Below are 16,899 nucleotides of genomic sequence, written 5' to 3' on the forward strand. Positions count from 1 at the left end.
TTTAAAAACCCCCGTCCCACACTGGAAAATTAGAACGCTCCCTCTCCAAGCCCCGCTAATCAGTTGTGACAGGCCTTGTTTGATCGCTGCAGTGGGGGAATGTACAATGAGTCTGATGATGAGAAACATTTAGGGTGTAACCATAAATCAAAGGCAAGGCGCACGTGTTGCTTCTGCTGCAGTGTGATTAAGCCGCGCTACAGTAAAACTTGTTGAAAACTTTGCAATTTGAAAGAGTTTATGGCGCAGGTAATTGGAGAGATAATGTTTCTTAATTTATTATGGTCAAATCCGCAACTTGAGACAGGAGGGCTAATCACATAGCTACCATACTGCATTACTGGATACTATCAAATTCACTCACTGGCGGCAATCACCAGTTGAACTAAAGCAAGGGTTTCTAATCAGTATTTCACCAGATCTTTTTAAATTGCTCCCCAAAGGCTACTGACATTTCTAAGTAAGATTGCCGAGTCACAGATGCATTTTATTTGTAATTAAATCTGCAAACATTTAGGTAAATACAGGGAAGTCCTAGAAAGAATCTACATTAATTTTGTGCTTGAATATAATCTCTGCTAATAAAGAAGTAGTGCAAAAGTAGCTCATGAACTTGGTGGTTTGCCTCAGAACCAAAGTGCCAGCCGCCACAACATTTTGTTTAACAAGTGTTGATAAAACGTATTTGTACTTTCTTATCACACTGGCAATACATTTGGAAAATGCCATTCGTATTTTTTGACGTCCAGGCGGCAGCTGCACTCATGTGAACCTTATCGCTTCAGTTTGAAACTAATGAAGTGTTGACGCCAAGAGTTATCAAAGTGTCTGTCTATAATAAACCAAAATGTCTTCTGAGGTGAAGTGCCTGCCTTTTAACTGGCTCTGACCTAATCATTAATTCAAATACATGCAGCACTAATATTAACAAGACAGTGCAGCTTGCATTAAAAGTCCTCCTGCGCAATTCATCTGTGGCCCCAACCTCACATATTCTATTAAACCGTGGGAGTTCTTGCTGTAAGTCAGCATGCTGCCTTTATTACAGCAGCTTTTATAACAAAGTTGACTGAAAATAATGTAGTCGAAGAATGACAAAGGAGACTTAATAATGTAAAATACAGTGGTTTCTGGAAACACTACAGAGGACCGCGCCACTTGCTCTTAACCGGGATATGAAAATGAGCCCCATTTACATTTTTGTTTCGCAAGGTTTTTAAATATTTGCGGGGCTTTTAAATAAGCACATGAAGCTAGAAGTCTCCCGTTGTGTTGCTTGCACAACCTGACCTGGTTCTGAAAAAACGGTGCAGACATCATATGTACTCTGTATTCACAATCACACCAGGGGTTTACGAAATATTGAACGTAACACAAGCTGGCATTGTGCACTCACTTGAATAGACCAGCTTAAATCCTTCCCCTGTGCTTTCTCCATCGCTGAAAAACTCCAGCCACAGGTGATTGGACGTGGAGATGAGGGTCAGCCCCAGCATAGACGTGCCGGTGAAAGCTCCCAGGACATGTGCCGTGCTGTCCTTTCCATCATGCACCTGTAGAAATAGCGCGATCCAAATGAATAAAGATGTAATTTTTGCAGGCGCTCCTCACCGCGGGGTAGTTTGCGATGAGTAAGGCTAGTAAAGGCAGATGTCAAACAAGCCGAAAGACAAAGGGCCATCACAAACTGCCTGTTTACCTTGAGTATGTCCCCCTGGGCCAGATGAAAGGTTCTTGCTGAAATGTTGATGCCTTTGCCAGCCTGCACCTGAGGCAAACATCAGATACCAATGATTTCAACTAAATGAACAAGCGCTGACAAATAGCAGACAACGGGGCCGGCGAAATCTGAAAAAGAGCACTAAAAGCAGTTTGAGAGTTCAGCAGCGCTTACATCTCAAACCTGAGCAGGGTCAATAGTGCAAGAGTGAATGCTATCAATTGAGCTCCACGACCTTAAAAATCAATATGTTTTATTTCTTTTTACTTTACTGATCCCATAGCAGGAGGGAGTTGATAAATAGAGATTCCTAAACAAGTACACCGGTTCTGAATAGAGACCTGAAATTACATGTGCACAATCCTCAGTAAAAGATGATTGCTTGCTAGCGGGTTAAAAACTGAACACATTTTTCATCCGTGGCTAATTGGCAATGTTTTAAGCCTGGCGTAAACAGCCAGAAGATGTATAATTATCTAATAACAAGAAAATGAACCCAGTATCACAATGCACACTATGGGCGCAATCTTGTGATTCTAAACACAGGCTGTTGACGAGGCTTTCACGCAGAGGGGGGGGGAATCTGTGAAATCTTCAGCTTCATGCCTGACACAGTAAGTGGGCTCAACAGGGGCTGGACAGACACCCGTAGCTATGTTATGTACAACAGCTTTTTCTCCTACAGATCGTACGGGACAGACTGCGGGTGGCGGTTGGTGTGGAGGATATGGGGGGGGGGCGCACGTGCTGGTGCTTTGATCACAGTTCTGCGGCGTTTCAGCGCTAGAGCTGGACCACCGGTATATTCTCTTTTTCTCGGGACAGTGTTTAACTCACAGTGGGATAAATAGAGTTTGTAGTTTGTCCTGTGAGAGCTGCAACGCTGTTGTCGCACCAGGCGGAAGATCGGGCCCTAAGTGTTCATTACTCAAGAGCTGTCAGAATTTTAGGATTATAGACCACCGCAAAACAGTGTGTAAATAGCACGGCATACCTGTATACTGTAGATGCACTCGTGGTTGTTGTCATAGTTCATAGGGTAGTTTGGAGAAAGAAGAATCCCTTCATTGTTGATGACTGAAGACCCACACTCAGCTGTTTGACAAAAAAATACAGTTATACAGGTTATATATAGGTTATAAATACATTGCAATCAATTATTTCGGCATAATGTCGGCCAAGTGCAAACAACAAAATGTGTATTCCATCTCTCTTTGTATAAAACATGCTAGCCCTGTAGTTTAGAGATCTACCTATTAGTTTCGCAGTTCTCATTCATTTAATCCTCTTTAAAACGGTTCTTGATGTGCACTGTGAACTGTATTTTGAGCAAACGCAATTAGATATTTTTATAACCTTGAGCAGCCCTGATATGGATTGTGTGAGTGATTTGGCATTGATTCTTTGACATATTACCGATGTTTCTAGCACAACTGCCACAATTCACTTTCACCCATTTTGAGACGTACGTTGATTCACAAATGACTCTAAAGCAGTGTTGAGCCAGACTGTCCTTACAGCTCTGCATAGTGTGTGTGTGAGTCTATCATCGCTCTTGAACATCTGCAGTGTCAGCCGTCCGCGTCCATCTGGGGAAATGCGTGTCGGCTGTAAAAGTCCAAAGCTAATTTACCTAAAGATCTGTGCACTTCACACATGTGCTCTCTATCCACACAGTGTCCCTTATCCTCTTTTCATTCCCTCTCTCGGTGCCTCGCGCCCGCCCCTCCGCGTGTCTCCGCTGGTGTAATAGTCATATTACAGCTGTCATATCGTCAATAAATCACCGGGCAACAGTTTCCATTTAGAAAATTACCTCTCCACCCTCTCCCTCTTTAACTCCCTTCCTTCTGCTCCCCCCACTCCCCCCATCCCACTATATAAGTACTGTCCTCGTCCACTTCAATCAACCTTTCCCCAGCAAATCTCCATAGAGTTTCTCTTTCGCTTTTTCAGTGTCTGCCTCGTAGGGAATCAGTACTAAGTTACATTTCCCAAAAGCAGCATTAGCGGTATAAAGGGGCGAACTTGGCACCGGCGCAAACTTGTGAAAAGCTTGACCTCCAAGCAAGGACGAGGGAAAAGAAAAATCACTAAGCATTGTGCAGGCTATGAAACTAAATCAACAGTATCAGACTCTGCTATCAGATTTGAAAACTGCAGCTTGAATATAACTTTATGGAATGGCAAGGAAAGCAAGTGAGCTACTTTTCCTTGCAACTTCCAAAGTATTGCATTGCAAACAATAATTAGTAGCAGAGGTCATCATTATTAGTATCAGTAGCAACAGTATAGGAGGTGAAAGCAGTAGGTGGCAAAAAGAATGGCAAGAGGAAACTCTTTTTTTTTTTCAATTTTAAAACACAGGTAGATTTTTGTTTGATATGCCTACAAAAATGTATGTCAAATCTCATTTAATCTAATCTAATCATCAATTTACATATTCATAATTACAAAAAACATTCTACATGATGTATATATTGTTTGTGTTCAGATTTTGTGTTTGGTTCTCAAAGTAAGAATTAGTGCAGGGGTGTCAAACTCGTTTTGAGTCTCGGGCCAAAATTCAGCCCCCCCGGCGAGTTGCTGGCCGCATATTTTAAAGGACTATGGCCTCAGAAAAAACAACCGCTTACACTTATTGCGCTTTATCAGCCTGTGTCACACGTTTCTCAAACTGCTACATATAGTCATTATTCATTCAGTCCACACTCGATGGCGGTAGGTTACTATTACTGACCCTTTACCACATGGCTATAATATGCCGTTTATATCCTGATCTCTTATTATGTCAGTGCCCTCTGCTGGACATGTGTGGAATTATTTTTTCTGTTTAAAATTTAAGCTGCCCCCTAGTGGCTGGAGAGAGCATTGACATACTCAGAAATCGATCAATAATAGAAAGCTGCAGACCCGGAGCCGAGACAGATCCAAGGTGGTGAGGCGGATCCGCCGTGATAGTGCGCCCTTTGCTGGTAGGAGCAGATCCACAACGGTATTATTTGTTAATAATTTATGTTCTACAATTATTGTTAGGTTTAGTCTAAAATGGTTAGAATTAGGGTTAGGTTAAGGTTAGGGTTGTTAGGGTTAGGTTAAGTTTAGGGTAGGGTTGTTAGGATTAGGGCTAGGTTAAGATTAAGATAGTTTAGGAACAAAAATAATAACTAATTTGTATGCTGTTCGAAGTTATGTTATCTTTATCAATCAACAGAAGCATCAAATTACACTTTCCACTTTTCATCATAATTTAAAATAACTCAATCAACATCAACCTTCCTAAAAGCTGGTCGGTCTAGATCCACCTTATCCAGCAGAGGGCGCTTCACGGTAGATCTGTCTTGGCTGCAGACCGCAGCTTTCCCCTACTCAAATTGAATTGATGCTCTACAAAGGGCCACACTAAATCATCTTCTAAATAATCGGGCCTTGTGCTTGACACATGTGAATTTAGTGCTAGAGCAGCCTCCAGTAGTTAGTAGTTCACTCACTGCTTGTGGGTTTGTCTGTACTTTTTTTCGAACAAACATTACCTTTAAATGTTTACTCCAAATCATGTAATTATTGTATTTGGGCTATAGTGACTTACTACTTAAAATCATATATTATAATTACTACTTAATATTATATATTATAATTACTTCTTAATATTATATAGCCACAGTGGTGACTTGTGTTTCTATCAAGATCCGATTTAGCACCACTGGCAACCCTTTTCTAACTTTTGGTTCATCAGAGTACGCACAGACGTGGAAGAGTCAGACATAAACACAACTTTCATGTTAAAAATAAAAACATGAAACTCTCTGAAGTGGTCTAAAATTAAATCATCATACCCTCTGTTTTCACCGAACCTGTCTTTTTCCGTCCCTCGCTATCTTGTATATTGATTCTAAATCTGGGCCCCAAATCCAATCACATTTTACCCATGTTTATCCACACAAAAAACAGCCTGAAGTTAAAAGGTACAAGGGATGCTCTCTCGGCTAATCCTATCCACCGCCAAAGGCTTGTGCGTCTTATAGGAGACGCGAGAAAGCTACTCTTACTACTTGCAATAAAAAATCTTTCCAACTAAGCATGGCATGGGTAAATAGGATGGTATTTGATAAACATAGTCCCAGTTTATTCATTTTTTCCCCAATTGGTTTTATTCTTGTTTAGATAGCTTTTATCCTGAGTTTATCCTTGTCCATGTTTAGTTTTGGCCATAAGCCTTTCTTCAGAAAACTTACATGGCCTGCAATGTGTAAATGGATTTTTACAGCCTTTTATTGCATTTGCCACTATTAGCTGCATGTCATGGCGCTGTATGTCTGTAAGAGTGTGTTAGAAAGCACAAATGCAGTTAATACAACCACTATTGAAAACAGCTTTATAATATACCCTATATCCCGTCTATTGCTTGTAATTCAATAGTTACCGAAAGTGTTACTGCATTTGTATTGGCTGAAAATCCCTGCCCACTCAGGCCTTGACACACATTAACATTTTCTGACATTTACTGTTTGTGCGCTGACCGACTTGCAAATGAATACAGATTTTATACTGTAAAAGTGTCAGCTCGGGTCATAAGTCGGAGCGTAATCGTTCGGGAGAATGTAGCTCAATATAGATAAAGTATGTCGGCATCGCAAATAGATCAAGATTAAAAAATTGTGCAGTTTTCAAATGTGTTTCTCTCTTATCAACGCCTGGTAAAAGCAGGAAGCTCTTGGCCTGTTGGCTTTTGAACCATTTGGATTGATAAAACATAACTTTTGTGCTTTTTTCAACTTTTGGATGAATCGTGTTCCTTGGAGAAGATGCCACACTAGTTGAAATAAACCTAGAGACTTCAAAAGCCAAATCTCTGAGGCAGAACCAAGATATGGCAATGAATGTCTTTAGATTTTCAAAAATGTTATTAAAATTAGCTGAATACCGGAATGTCGCCTAATTGACTTTCTTTTAGCGTTCAAGGATCAGCTGCAAAATTCAACGTTCAGTGAATGTTTTGACTTACCGACACATCTGGGAAGAGGGGCGCTCCACATTCTTCGCCCTCCTCCGAGACAAACGAGCTCTGGCGCCCCCTCTAGACGGTATCCCACGTTACAGGAAAAGGTCAATGTGTCGCCAACTCCGAAACTGTAGCCATTTCTCCGTCCAAACCTAGGCATCCCAGGATCTTCACATGGCTCCAAAGTGTATTCTGTTACAAAGAAAGCACCAGTGTGTTAGAAACTGCAACAGGACATATCGGGCATAGTTGCGGCTTATAAACCTGCTTTTGGACACCTCAGTATAAACATTTCAAGGGTATGATAATCTACATTAATGTGTGTGTATGGAAAAAGACAGGTAGATGAGCAAGTGCTCCTCATTCATGTATGACATATGTTGCTTAAGGGGAGACACTGCAGAAAATGTTCAGGTTTTGGGCCAATTTATTCTCTTAACATACCTGGAAACAAACAAAATATCTAATCTTCACAATAACATGCTTAATTATTGCACTAACTTAATGTTTCTCCATAGGTTTATATGGAAAACTGTAATTTCAAGAGCTACTTTCTCAAAATGCATTTTTCTCACATTGTGGCGACAGTATTTCCAGAGATTTTTTGATATCTAATTCCTAACCGGATTTATACAGATTTTTTCCACAAAAAAAACCCAATATATCCAAAAACCCTCTAAAAAAGTCTTTGTAACAAGTATGTCAACAAAATAAAACCATACATTTAAACCAGGCTCCATCCATTATTCTGCTTTTGTTAAGAAAATATGTGGAATTTTGGGCATTTCTAAGCATAAAAGGCCTTTTTTTGGCAATACAATTCTTTCTCAACAAAAGTTTCAAATCGATATCTCTACATTAAAAAAATAAATAAAAATCCCTATTCACCTGCAGTGTCTTGCCTTAAAGTGCCCTCTGCAGGCAGCAGGCTGAATTAACCATGATGAAAATAAGATACAAGCTCGTTGAACCATTTCTATCTAATGGCATGAAAACAAATCAAAAGGGATGCAGGTTGAGTGCAAAACGGCTCAGGACGGATGGTTTATCGGCTTTGATAATGTGGAGGACTTGGACATTTCCAAGTTCTATTACCCAACAAAATTCAACAATCTAAACACAGTCATTTCCACGGTAGACGAAGAAATAACATAAGTAAACAGGTACTGAAAAATTTATTTGGCATGAAATGTCTCCTTTATCAGTAAAATATGGAATTTTGACAGAAAAAAGAACATATCATTTTATTTAACTAAATTAAAAAAAAGATCATCTCTACCTTTGAATAGCCTTGTCTTGTCTTGAAGTAATTTTGTACTAATAACATGTTGCCTTAAAGTGTTTGGCCAAATATATATACATACAGACATGTCACAATAGTGCACACTGTGTTTCAGATGCACTTATTTGATTTATCGCTCACCAGGAGTCCACAAATGCATTTTCGCCATGCTCAGATTGATGTTACAGTGCGTCTTTGTGAGCGTGCTGCAGTATGGCCCAGCATGTAGAGCATGTTGGAAACTGGCAAATCACATCCCTGGTGACACCTCCCATGTGTTATACTGTGAGTATCGGCTTCACGCCATCTGGGAGGCGGTAAAAATGTAGCGCTAGTACAGTCAGATTTCAGCGCACTTTTCCTCCAGAGTCAATAGGAATGATGCTCGGACACTGGTGTGATCTATGAGGGTCTGGCTTTGGCTGTAATAGAGCACTGACCCACTAACTCCAAAGGCAACAGGACCACACAATGGAGAGATCACAAACAAAATTTACTTCACTACTTTCAATGTAAGGAGGATTTTAAGATAAAGAACTATTGACACTAACATGCTTGTATGCTGGGTTATGGTTACCCCCCATAATCCAGTATACAAGCAAGTGATGCTTATGAATCTGTATACAATATATCTACGGCAAAAGCATCAATACAATAATAATTTTCATTTTGACAATGAACTGAGCAGAAAACAAAACAATATTGCCTGCATTGTCATTTATGGCTTTTACTCTCCCAATGATAGACAAATTAGTTTCACTTTGGAGTCCTGTGTAGGATTCAGTAAGTAACAACAGTTGAATACATAATCTGCATTTGAGTCCTTTTGACTTTATTATGTTCATTTTTCTATGTATTTGTTTATAATTGATTATTAATTCATATCCAATTCCTGTTTGAAATGATTCAGACACAACAAACCTACAGAACAGGAGAGAAGTTGGAGAAGTTTGCAGCTTATATTCTTGGGTAAACTACGCAGCCAAAATGTAAATGTATTACCGGAGAAAGTTATGTTGAAGCCCTCGTAGGAAATTGAGAAGTCTGAGATGAAACGGAGCTGGGCTTTGAAGTTGCCATAGAGACCAGCGTTAATGTTGCTAGGTAACTCATTTCCGGTGAGGCGGCCCAGCGGCTGCACGAAACTCCCGTTCTCCGTCAGCAGCAGGTAGTCGTGCTGGTCCTCCAGGTGAAATGAGTTGAACTGAAACTGGACTCCTTGGGGAAACAGACAACAGAGCTGTCAATAGAGCTCAGGTAAGGCTAATACTTCCTCAATAGTAAACCAATGGAGATTTTTAACATTTAAATTAGAGGTGCTATAATTCACGAAAAAGCCTTTGTGAGTGACCAAGCAATGTTTTTCTCCACTTTTTATATGTTGGTAAGGTTAAACGGACAAAGTTGCCTTGAGCCAGAAACATGATGGCTCTCCATCGTAACAGTACATTTATAACATGCCATCCCAAACTCTATGACAACAAGCTTGAAATCTATAGTTTAAAAGAAGAAGAAGAAGAAGAAGAAGAAGAAGAAGAAGAAGAAGAAGAAGAAGAAGAAGAGGAAAAAAGAAGAAGGAGGAGGAGAGGGAAGAAGAAGGGAGAACAAGAAGAATGAGAGGGAAGAAGAAGAAGAAGAAGAAGAAGAAGAAGAAGAAGAAGAAGGAGGAGAGGAAAAAAGAAGAAGGAGGAGAGGGAAGAAGAAGAAGGGAGAACAAGAAGAATGAGAGGGAAGAAGAAGAAGAAGAAGAAGAAGAAGAAGAAGAAGGAGGAGAGGAAAAAAGAAGAAGGAGGAGAGGGAAGAAGAAGAAGGGAGAACAAGAAGAATGAGAGGGAAGAAGAAGAAGAAGAAGAAGAAGAGTATTCTCTTCTTCTTCTTCTTCTTCTTCCCTCTCATTCTTCTTGTAGAAGAAGAAGAAGAAGAAGAGGAAGAAGAAGAAGAAGAAGAAGAAGAAGAAGAAGAAGAAGAAGAAGAAGAAGAAGAAGAAGAAGAAGAAGAAGAAGAAGAAGAAGAAGAAGAAGAAGAAGAAGAAGAAGAAGAAGAAGAAGAAGAAAAGGAAGAAGAGCTGTTTAGACAGTAATTTTGGTCTACGACACTGCATACTCAGTGCATGTGTGGATGTACTAATTGACTAAAATAATAAGTAGTAAAGGTTTGCTGCTCCACCACAGGCTGCAGGTGTATGTGACAGTGCTGTGAGTGCTTCGTGCCTTTGCCGTGGCTGACTTCCACAGTCCAGGTGCAGTTGAGAGAGGAAGGGTAACTGTCCGGATATCCAGGACTCAGGATGGTTCCCCAGGGCCCACGGACATCTCCTCCGCACAGCGCTGGACGGATTGAAAGAGATGGAAGATCGAGATGCGCAGTGACAGGGGACAAAGAGGCATAAAAGGTTACATCAGATTGTTGATAGCCAAAACAGATACTATTTCCCTGGGGAGTTGTGTCTGTCTTGCTAGGTGCAGTGGTCATGTCTGTAATTGTACTTGTTGTAGTATGATAAAAATCAGGTTTAGAATATAATTGCTGATAACAGTGTTTATAAATGAAAAGTTTAAAAGTGCGTTTCTATGAAAGTTGTATTAAAATATTTCAAGATTCAATTCAACATGAAAGGCTAAAGAGTCTGGGCAAAGCAACAACATACATACATTTATCAACTATACAAACATCTTTAATTTCAAAGCACAGGAAGACACAGGAAATAAAAGTGTGTCTCTCGTGACATGAAATGGGACACTGCAGAAGGACATGAAGAGCTGCACAGGACATTAGAGTCAATGATTCTGTCGTTCCGAACTCCATGATGTGAACTGTATATGACCCTTCATATAACAGCACACTCTCACTAAGTGTGAGGTCTGACACTTATATCCTCAGAATTAGCTCTAGTTTATACTAATGAGATTCAGACTTTGCATACTAATGCGCATATTTGTTGCAAGGCGCTTGGTGTCTGCTGGCTCCATTTGGTGCATCTATCCTTTGACTTGCTTGTCATTTCCCTTTGCAGTAAGCCTTAACGTGCAATAACGTAATTTGAGATGTGCAGCACTGGGACACAGCTGGTCAAAGTTTGGTATGTGTTATTGTTACTAAGTACAGCTACAATAAAAGAGACACTATCTGCAAGTACATAAAACTGGCCATTTAGTCATTTAACCACAGCAGCAGTAGAATCTAAAAAATGAGCATATCTCTAAACAAACACAGATATAAAAGATGCAGAGCACGCTGTATCCACATAATCAGATATGGGCGCTCATGCAGAAATGTTTAATTATTAATACTTTGCTGCCAGGAACATCTTAATGTTGACGTGAAGAATTTCAGAAGTGTGAAACCCGCTCATTACATCTGTGCCACTATTGGTTTTCTTCATTACAATTGAGTTCCCTGTTGCTTTATTCACCGCCTGCAATTATGAGTAGTTTCACTGAAACAACTCCCCTTTGACAAGGAGGTGACCTTCTCATCAATATTTGAAAGCATCTTGGCGCTTATTGTAAATAAACGTCTGTTTTGTGGTTGGAAGCCTGTCAGCTTGTGAATATGTTACCGAGGGCGAAACCATTTCTTACCAACCACAGCTGTCAGCAGTGCCTATCTTTATGTGGCTACGTGGTGAATAAACACAGCCTAATGACACGCCGTCCAAGAATCCCAGTCTGTTTGATGTTTATCTGCACAAACTGGCTCCTCTGAGGAAATGACTTGCGTTCCAAGGCACAGTGCAATTCAAATGTGGTTAACAAGCAAAGGAGCAGCCAATCGTACACAGCCCGGATCCACAAAACCGATGGCGCAGCATTTACTGGTGCTTTCTTCCCCACCTCTCCTTCTGTCCTCGACCTGGCTGCAAGTGAGACAAAGCCCCATGCCCCCTTTCACCTCCTCTGCACACGCGCCACTGCTGCCTCCTTGATTTGAGAGAGAGGCGAGAGGAGTTGACAGGCAACACAGGGTCTAGTCAGCGCGTTACGAGCCGACGCTTCACACGGGAGAGGAGGTGACAGCATAAAAGGGCGGTGCACCAGGGACGCGCTCTCAACATGTGACAGAGACATATATGTGGTCACGCCGCTCTAATCTTCAAATCAGGCCCCATCAGCCACGCTGCGCTTCCTCTGCAAATTGCCTCAGCGTGCTCCCAGTGCACATGCAGCAGTGTGATTCAACTGGTGGTATTTTTTTTTCCTTTTTTATCATCACGTCACACATTCAGCCCAATTCATTTTCCACTAAGAAGCACCACACAATCCCACAAAAACCTTTACCATACAACAGAGATATTTACACACCTCAGAGATCAAGTTGAAATACATTGTGAATGTCTAAGTAATGTCTATTAATAAACAGCTTTTGTCGCAACCAATCATTGTGGATTAAGTCATCAAGTTGGTGACAGAAATCGATAATCATTTGAATAATCAATTAAAAGTCCAACATTGTGCTTTGTTGACAAATACGCCAATATATTAACCAATGCAAAGAAATAATAATAATGTGCTTACCGTCACAGGTGGGCAGAGGGTGGCTCCACCAGTGGTTCTTCTCGCAGACCAGCGGCTCCTCGTGGCTGAGTCTGTATCCAGAGTCACATCCGAATGACACCGTAGATCCAATGGAGAAATCCTGTCCGTATCTGATCCCATTGACGGGAATACCAGGGTCCAGGCACGAGTAGCTGTCCACCGTAACGCCTGGATGCAAACAGAAAATAATGAAATACCATCAAAAATGCATTAAGCCGCTCCGCTTTCATCTCACACATTTGCATAATCTAGACATAAGGGATTAAGTAAGCGTTATACTCCCCAGGTAAGGCGCCATAATTTGCAAGTGATGCTTTGTTTTCCGTGGCTTAAAAATTATCTTCAAAGCTTGTCAAGCGCGTATGGTAACTTACCTGGTGTCTCGAAGCAACATACCCAGTTAGGCAGTGAAAAATAATACCGTATGATAACACCCTTGCTATTTATAAACAAGGCACACATTTGAACACTTATCTACAGAAGAAATGGCACAGCGGCAGATAGCGACTATGCGCATGTCCACATATCAATATCAATAAAGCACACTGCATTCATATCTAACGTACTTTCATATAGTATTTTGAAGCCGGCATTTGAACGGCTGTTATCGGTAGTGAAGAGGAGATATAGGAAGTTGCTGCTGCTGAACAGGAACTGGGGGACCTGGGTGCCATTGAAGGAGCCGACCATAGGAGACAGCAGGTTGGGCCCATCGTGGATCTCCAGGAAGTCATAGCCCAGTTCAGTTTGAAACCTGGGAAAAGAAACAGAGCAACGTATTACAAAAGCAACAACTTATAAAAACATAGAACTATTTTCAGTAACTAAGGAATATAACATATAACTTACACAATATACAGTATTAGTCATTACAATTCAAGTAACTCGAGTTACAAGTGCATTTAAATGTATGAATGAAAAAACTCCCCCTAAAAAATGGCAGCATGGCAAAATCAATTTGGAAGTTGGCGTATAAGATCTGCAGTTGCGTGAAGCTAATTTTAAAGCAACTTGCCCAACACTGTACAGCAATAGATTATATTGTAACAATTAGAGCATTGTTGCAATATAATCTATATTGTAACAATATAGATTACATTGCAAACACGCACAAAATACACATGTACTGTATGCAACCAATATGCAAGCCATTTATGGCATGAAATACAGTTATCGTAACTCTATCATAATGTATGGAAAACTACTGTATCTTAATACATGTAATAATAATACAAAGATCTAAAGTCTATCAAAGAATTGTTGATATGTTGCCAGTCCTTTCATGATTTACATATTACCCAATCCTTAAATATTAATGACACAGCCTATAAAGATTAACTGACTATAAATGTATACATTAATTCCCAGAGACCACTATAAACTTTTAGTTTCCCACTTGTCAGTCCACAGAGTAATTGATGGCTATTTTAATGCATGAAGCCACTTTGGGACATTTCGGTCGTTACAGCATACAGGACGTGCCACCCACCTGTCAAACGTGATTTTGATTGAGCGTCCCGGTTCAGTTTCAATGACCCACTCGCAGTTGAGGGAGTCTTTATAGTAACCAGGCCAACCAGGAGACAGGATCACACCGTTAGGGGCTGAGTAGTGACCTCCACATGGAGCTGTGATAGAGAGAGTGAGAGGACATATATTAGTTTTACACCTCTTAACATAATGTTAAATAGGCTGCATTTGTGTGAAGCCAGAACTTTCTAAAGTTAAAAACTAAAAACAATTTGGCCTTCAAATGATCACAGTAAAACTATGTATAATGTGGGGCCAGGACGCCCCCTCGTATTCTCAGTGCGACTGTCTTTGTCTCACTGACATTAGGTCTGTATTTGACCTTTACTTAAAGCTGCATTATGGAACTTTTTATGACAAAAAAACCCTGTGATATTTATGCGTAATTGACCTTTTTGTGACCCAATGGCTGTATGGGTGTGGCATGGCATTGTGTAGAAATACATAAGAAAAAGAAGACTAGTGTTCTTTGTGTGAGCATAAGACTCAAACCTTATTGGTTAAAAGCAGCTCTTTCTTGTTCTAGTATGTGTCATTTATTACTGCGCTACATCAAAAGAAAATGTCAGAACTTCCCATATTTCACTGTAATGAGCTACTTGGACTAACTTGACAAGTGCCAACAATTTCATGAGCTATATATTCTATAGTTATTAGCTACTTCAAGGGTAAAGGCTATCTATAATAAGCAGTCTTCGTCACAAGTGTGCTGAGGCATAAAAAGTAGTTCATCATTTTCATTCAAAAAGCTATTACCATTTTAAAATCTGCTCAGACATTTGTGAACTAATCTCACAAACATTATTCTAGTGAAACCTTAATCTGCATTCGGTCAATATTTACCTTCACATTTCGGGATGGGCCCGCTCCACATGACTTTGCCTTTCTCGAGCTGACAGGAGATGGTCTCGCTTCCTTGGGTTTTGATGAAACCGTCCTCACAAACCACCGAGATGGAGCTGCCGAGCTGGAAGCTGTCTCCGAAGCGCCGGGCGTTGATGGGAATGCCGGGATCGGGGCACTCGTTATGGCCGAACGCTGAGGGAAAAGCGCATAATTAGGAAGATATTGCAGTTTTCCTTGTAGTTTTTACTCTCCGAGCACATCATAGCAAATCATCACTGGTCTCTTTTCGAAATCCTTCCCTCTTTGTGCCGTGTGTGTGCTAAAGCCAACTAGTGGATCCATCCCACAAGGTTCTGTCTGCTTTGAGAACAGATAAAACATTCCAAATGTATATTTCTGTATAGTGAAAGGTCCTCTATTATTGTTGACTGCTGTGACTTTCGAATATCTTACTTTTTTAAATGTCATTGCAGCAGTGAAGAATGAAGAGAAAGCAGAGTAATTTGATACAAAGCGACGTGGGGAGTCTCATCCGTCTTCCAGTCATCGACATCAATAGCAATTTTTGTCAACAATAAAAGTTTACTTAGCCTACATCGGGGAGCAGGGTTTAAAGATCAATGCCTTCAAACAAAAGCAAATAGTTTATATTTACTGAACATGCCGCTGCCTGTTGTCTGTTAAATTAGTCTCCCAAATATCTAAAGCTTCTCTTTTCAATCTCTTCCAAAGAACATTGATTTTTCCTTTTCTCTTTTGACACAGGTTAAAGACGCTATAATTTTAGCAATTTGAAAAAGTCTTATCTTTCCTCTTTTGACTTAATTAGGCAGACTCCATGTTTATCTGATGTCTGAGTTCTTTGATTGTCTTCATGTGACACTTTTTATGTGCAACTCTATCTCCTCTATTCTTAGCGTTGAGAATGACCCGCCTGACTGTCTTTTCTTCTGGCTGCCGTTGAAGACTACACTTTGATCGTAATTAAGTTAAAGGAAAAGAATAAACAACAAATGGCCAATTATGTGGTGATTGTATTTCAATTATAGCAATCAGTGTAAAACATAGATTGGAAGGCATTCAACTGTATAAGGGTCTTTGCAGATTTCCATGTTTTACATATTCTGTTCGTTTGGAATAACATTTTAAATCCTCAGGTTTACTGTGTTGTTTTTTCTATATCCTTATCACTTCATATTTGATTCAATGCCATGGACCAGTAATGATCTAAGCAGCATTTTCCTCACACTATGGTCATTTTAGATTACATTTGGGACTATTGTTACGCTGTTACAAATACAATTCATCTATGATTCTGCAGCCCAAATAAACCAGGAGACAATAACTAGTAAATTTCATGCCTGAGAATACAGTGACAACTAGGGATGTACTGTAACAATTCTGCATAACACTAAATTGTCTAATACACCCTCATTATATAATACGCACACTGTGTAAATTGGTAAATTAGTTTCAATTACGCATTATAACGGACGTGCCACTGCGCCGTCTATGGCAAACACCTCCAAGTGAGTCACAATTACTCAGTGGAACAGAGCCATGGAAAATGTTTTGTTTATTTGCACATGAAGGTATTTATATTAAAAACACACTGAACGGCCAGAGTGACCGACCTACAGTAATAGAACAAGGTGACATCCTAGAGATACAGACGGCACCTCGTCATAGAAGGGGGCGTGGCTTTGCCGAGGTGGAAAACAGAATCTTTTGGGAAACACAATTTTCCACTCTTTTTAACCATTTTCTGGTGGAGTATGAACTAATTAATCACACATAAAGAAAGTCAAGTCTAAATCAGGTCAATATGGATATTATTTCACAGCAGATTGTTCAGTAGAAGCAAAGAAACGGCAGTCATAGCTAGCGCTAGCTAGCGTTAACATAAAGCATCGTGTTAGCTCCGTTATTGTATGTATTTATGAGCTGTTGAACCACTTTGCTTGTACCATGTCCTTGTATCTTT

At 40.2% G+C, this 16,899-nt stretch overlaps 1 protein-coding gene across 1 annotated transcript in view; it reads right to left on the reverse strand.

Moving 5' to 3' along the window:
* LOC306974403 (CUB and sushi domain-containing protein 3-like) overlaps positions 1-16,899 on the reverse strand; it is a 383,839-nt gene that overhangs the window by 92,172 nt on the left and 274,768 nt on the right. Inside the window, exons 15-24 of the mRNA XM_079571635.1 lie at positions 14,913-15,107; positions 14,029-14,167; positions 13,106-13,293; positions 12,519-12,707; positions 10,215-10,331; positions 9,007-9,222; positions 6,726-6,914; positions 2,715-2,815; positions 1,700-1,768; positions 1,397-1,553 (exon numbers count right to left, since the gene is read on the reverse strand). Of these exons, the coding sequence (XP_079427761.1) occupies positions 1,397-1,553; positions 1,700-1,768; positions 2,715-2,815; positions 6,726-6,914; positions 9,007-9,222; positions 10,215-10,331; positions 12,519-12,707; positions 13,106-13,293; positions 14,029-14,167; positions 14,913-15,107 (1,560 nt within the window). The remainder of the gene's footprint in view (positions 1-1,396; positions 1,554-1,699; positions 1,769-2,714; positions 2,816-6,725; positions 6,915-9,006; positions 9,223-10,214; positions 10,332-12,518; positions 12,708-13,105; positions 13,294-14,028; positions 14,168-14,912; positions 15,108-16,899) is intronic.

Source organism: Gobius niger (assembly GCF_951799975.1).
Source record: "Gobius niger genome assembly, chromosome: 14".
Lineage (NCBI taxonomy): Eukaryota > Metazoa > Chordata > Actinopteri > Gobiiformes > Gobiidae > Gobius > Gobius niger.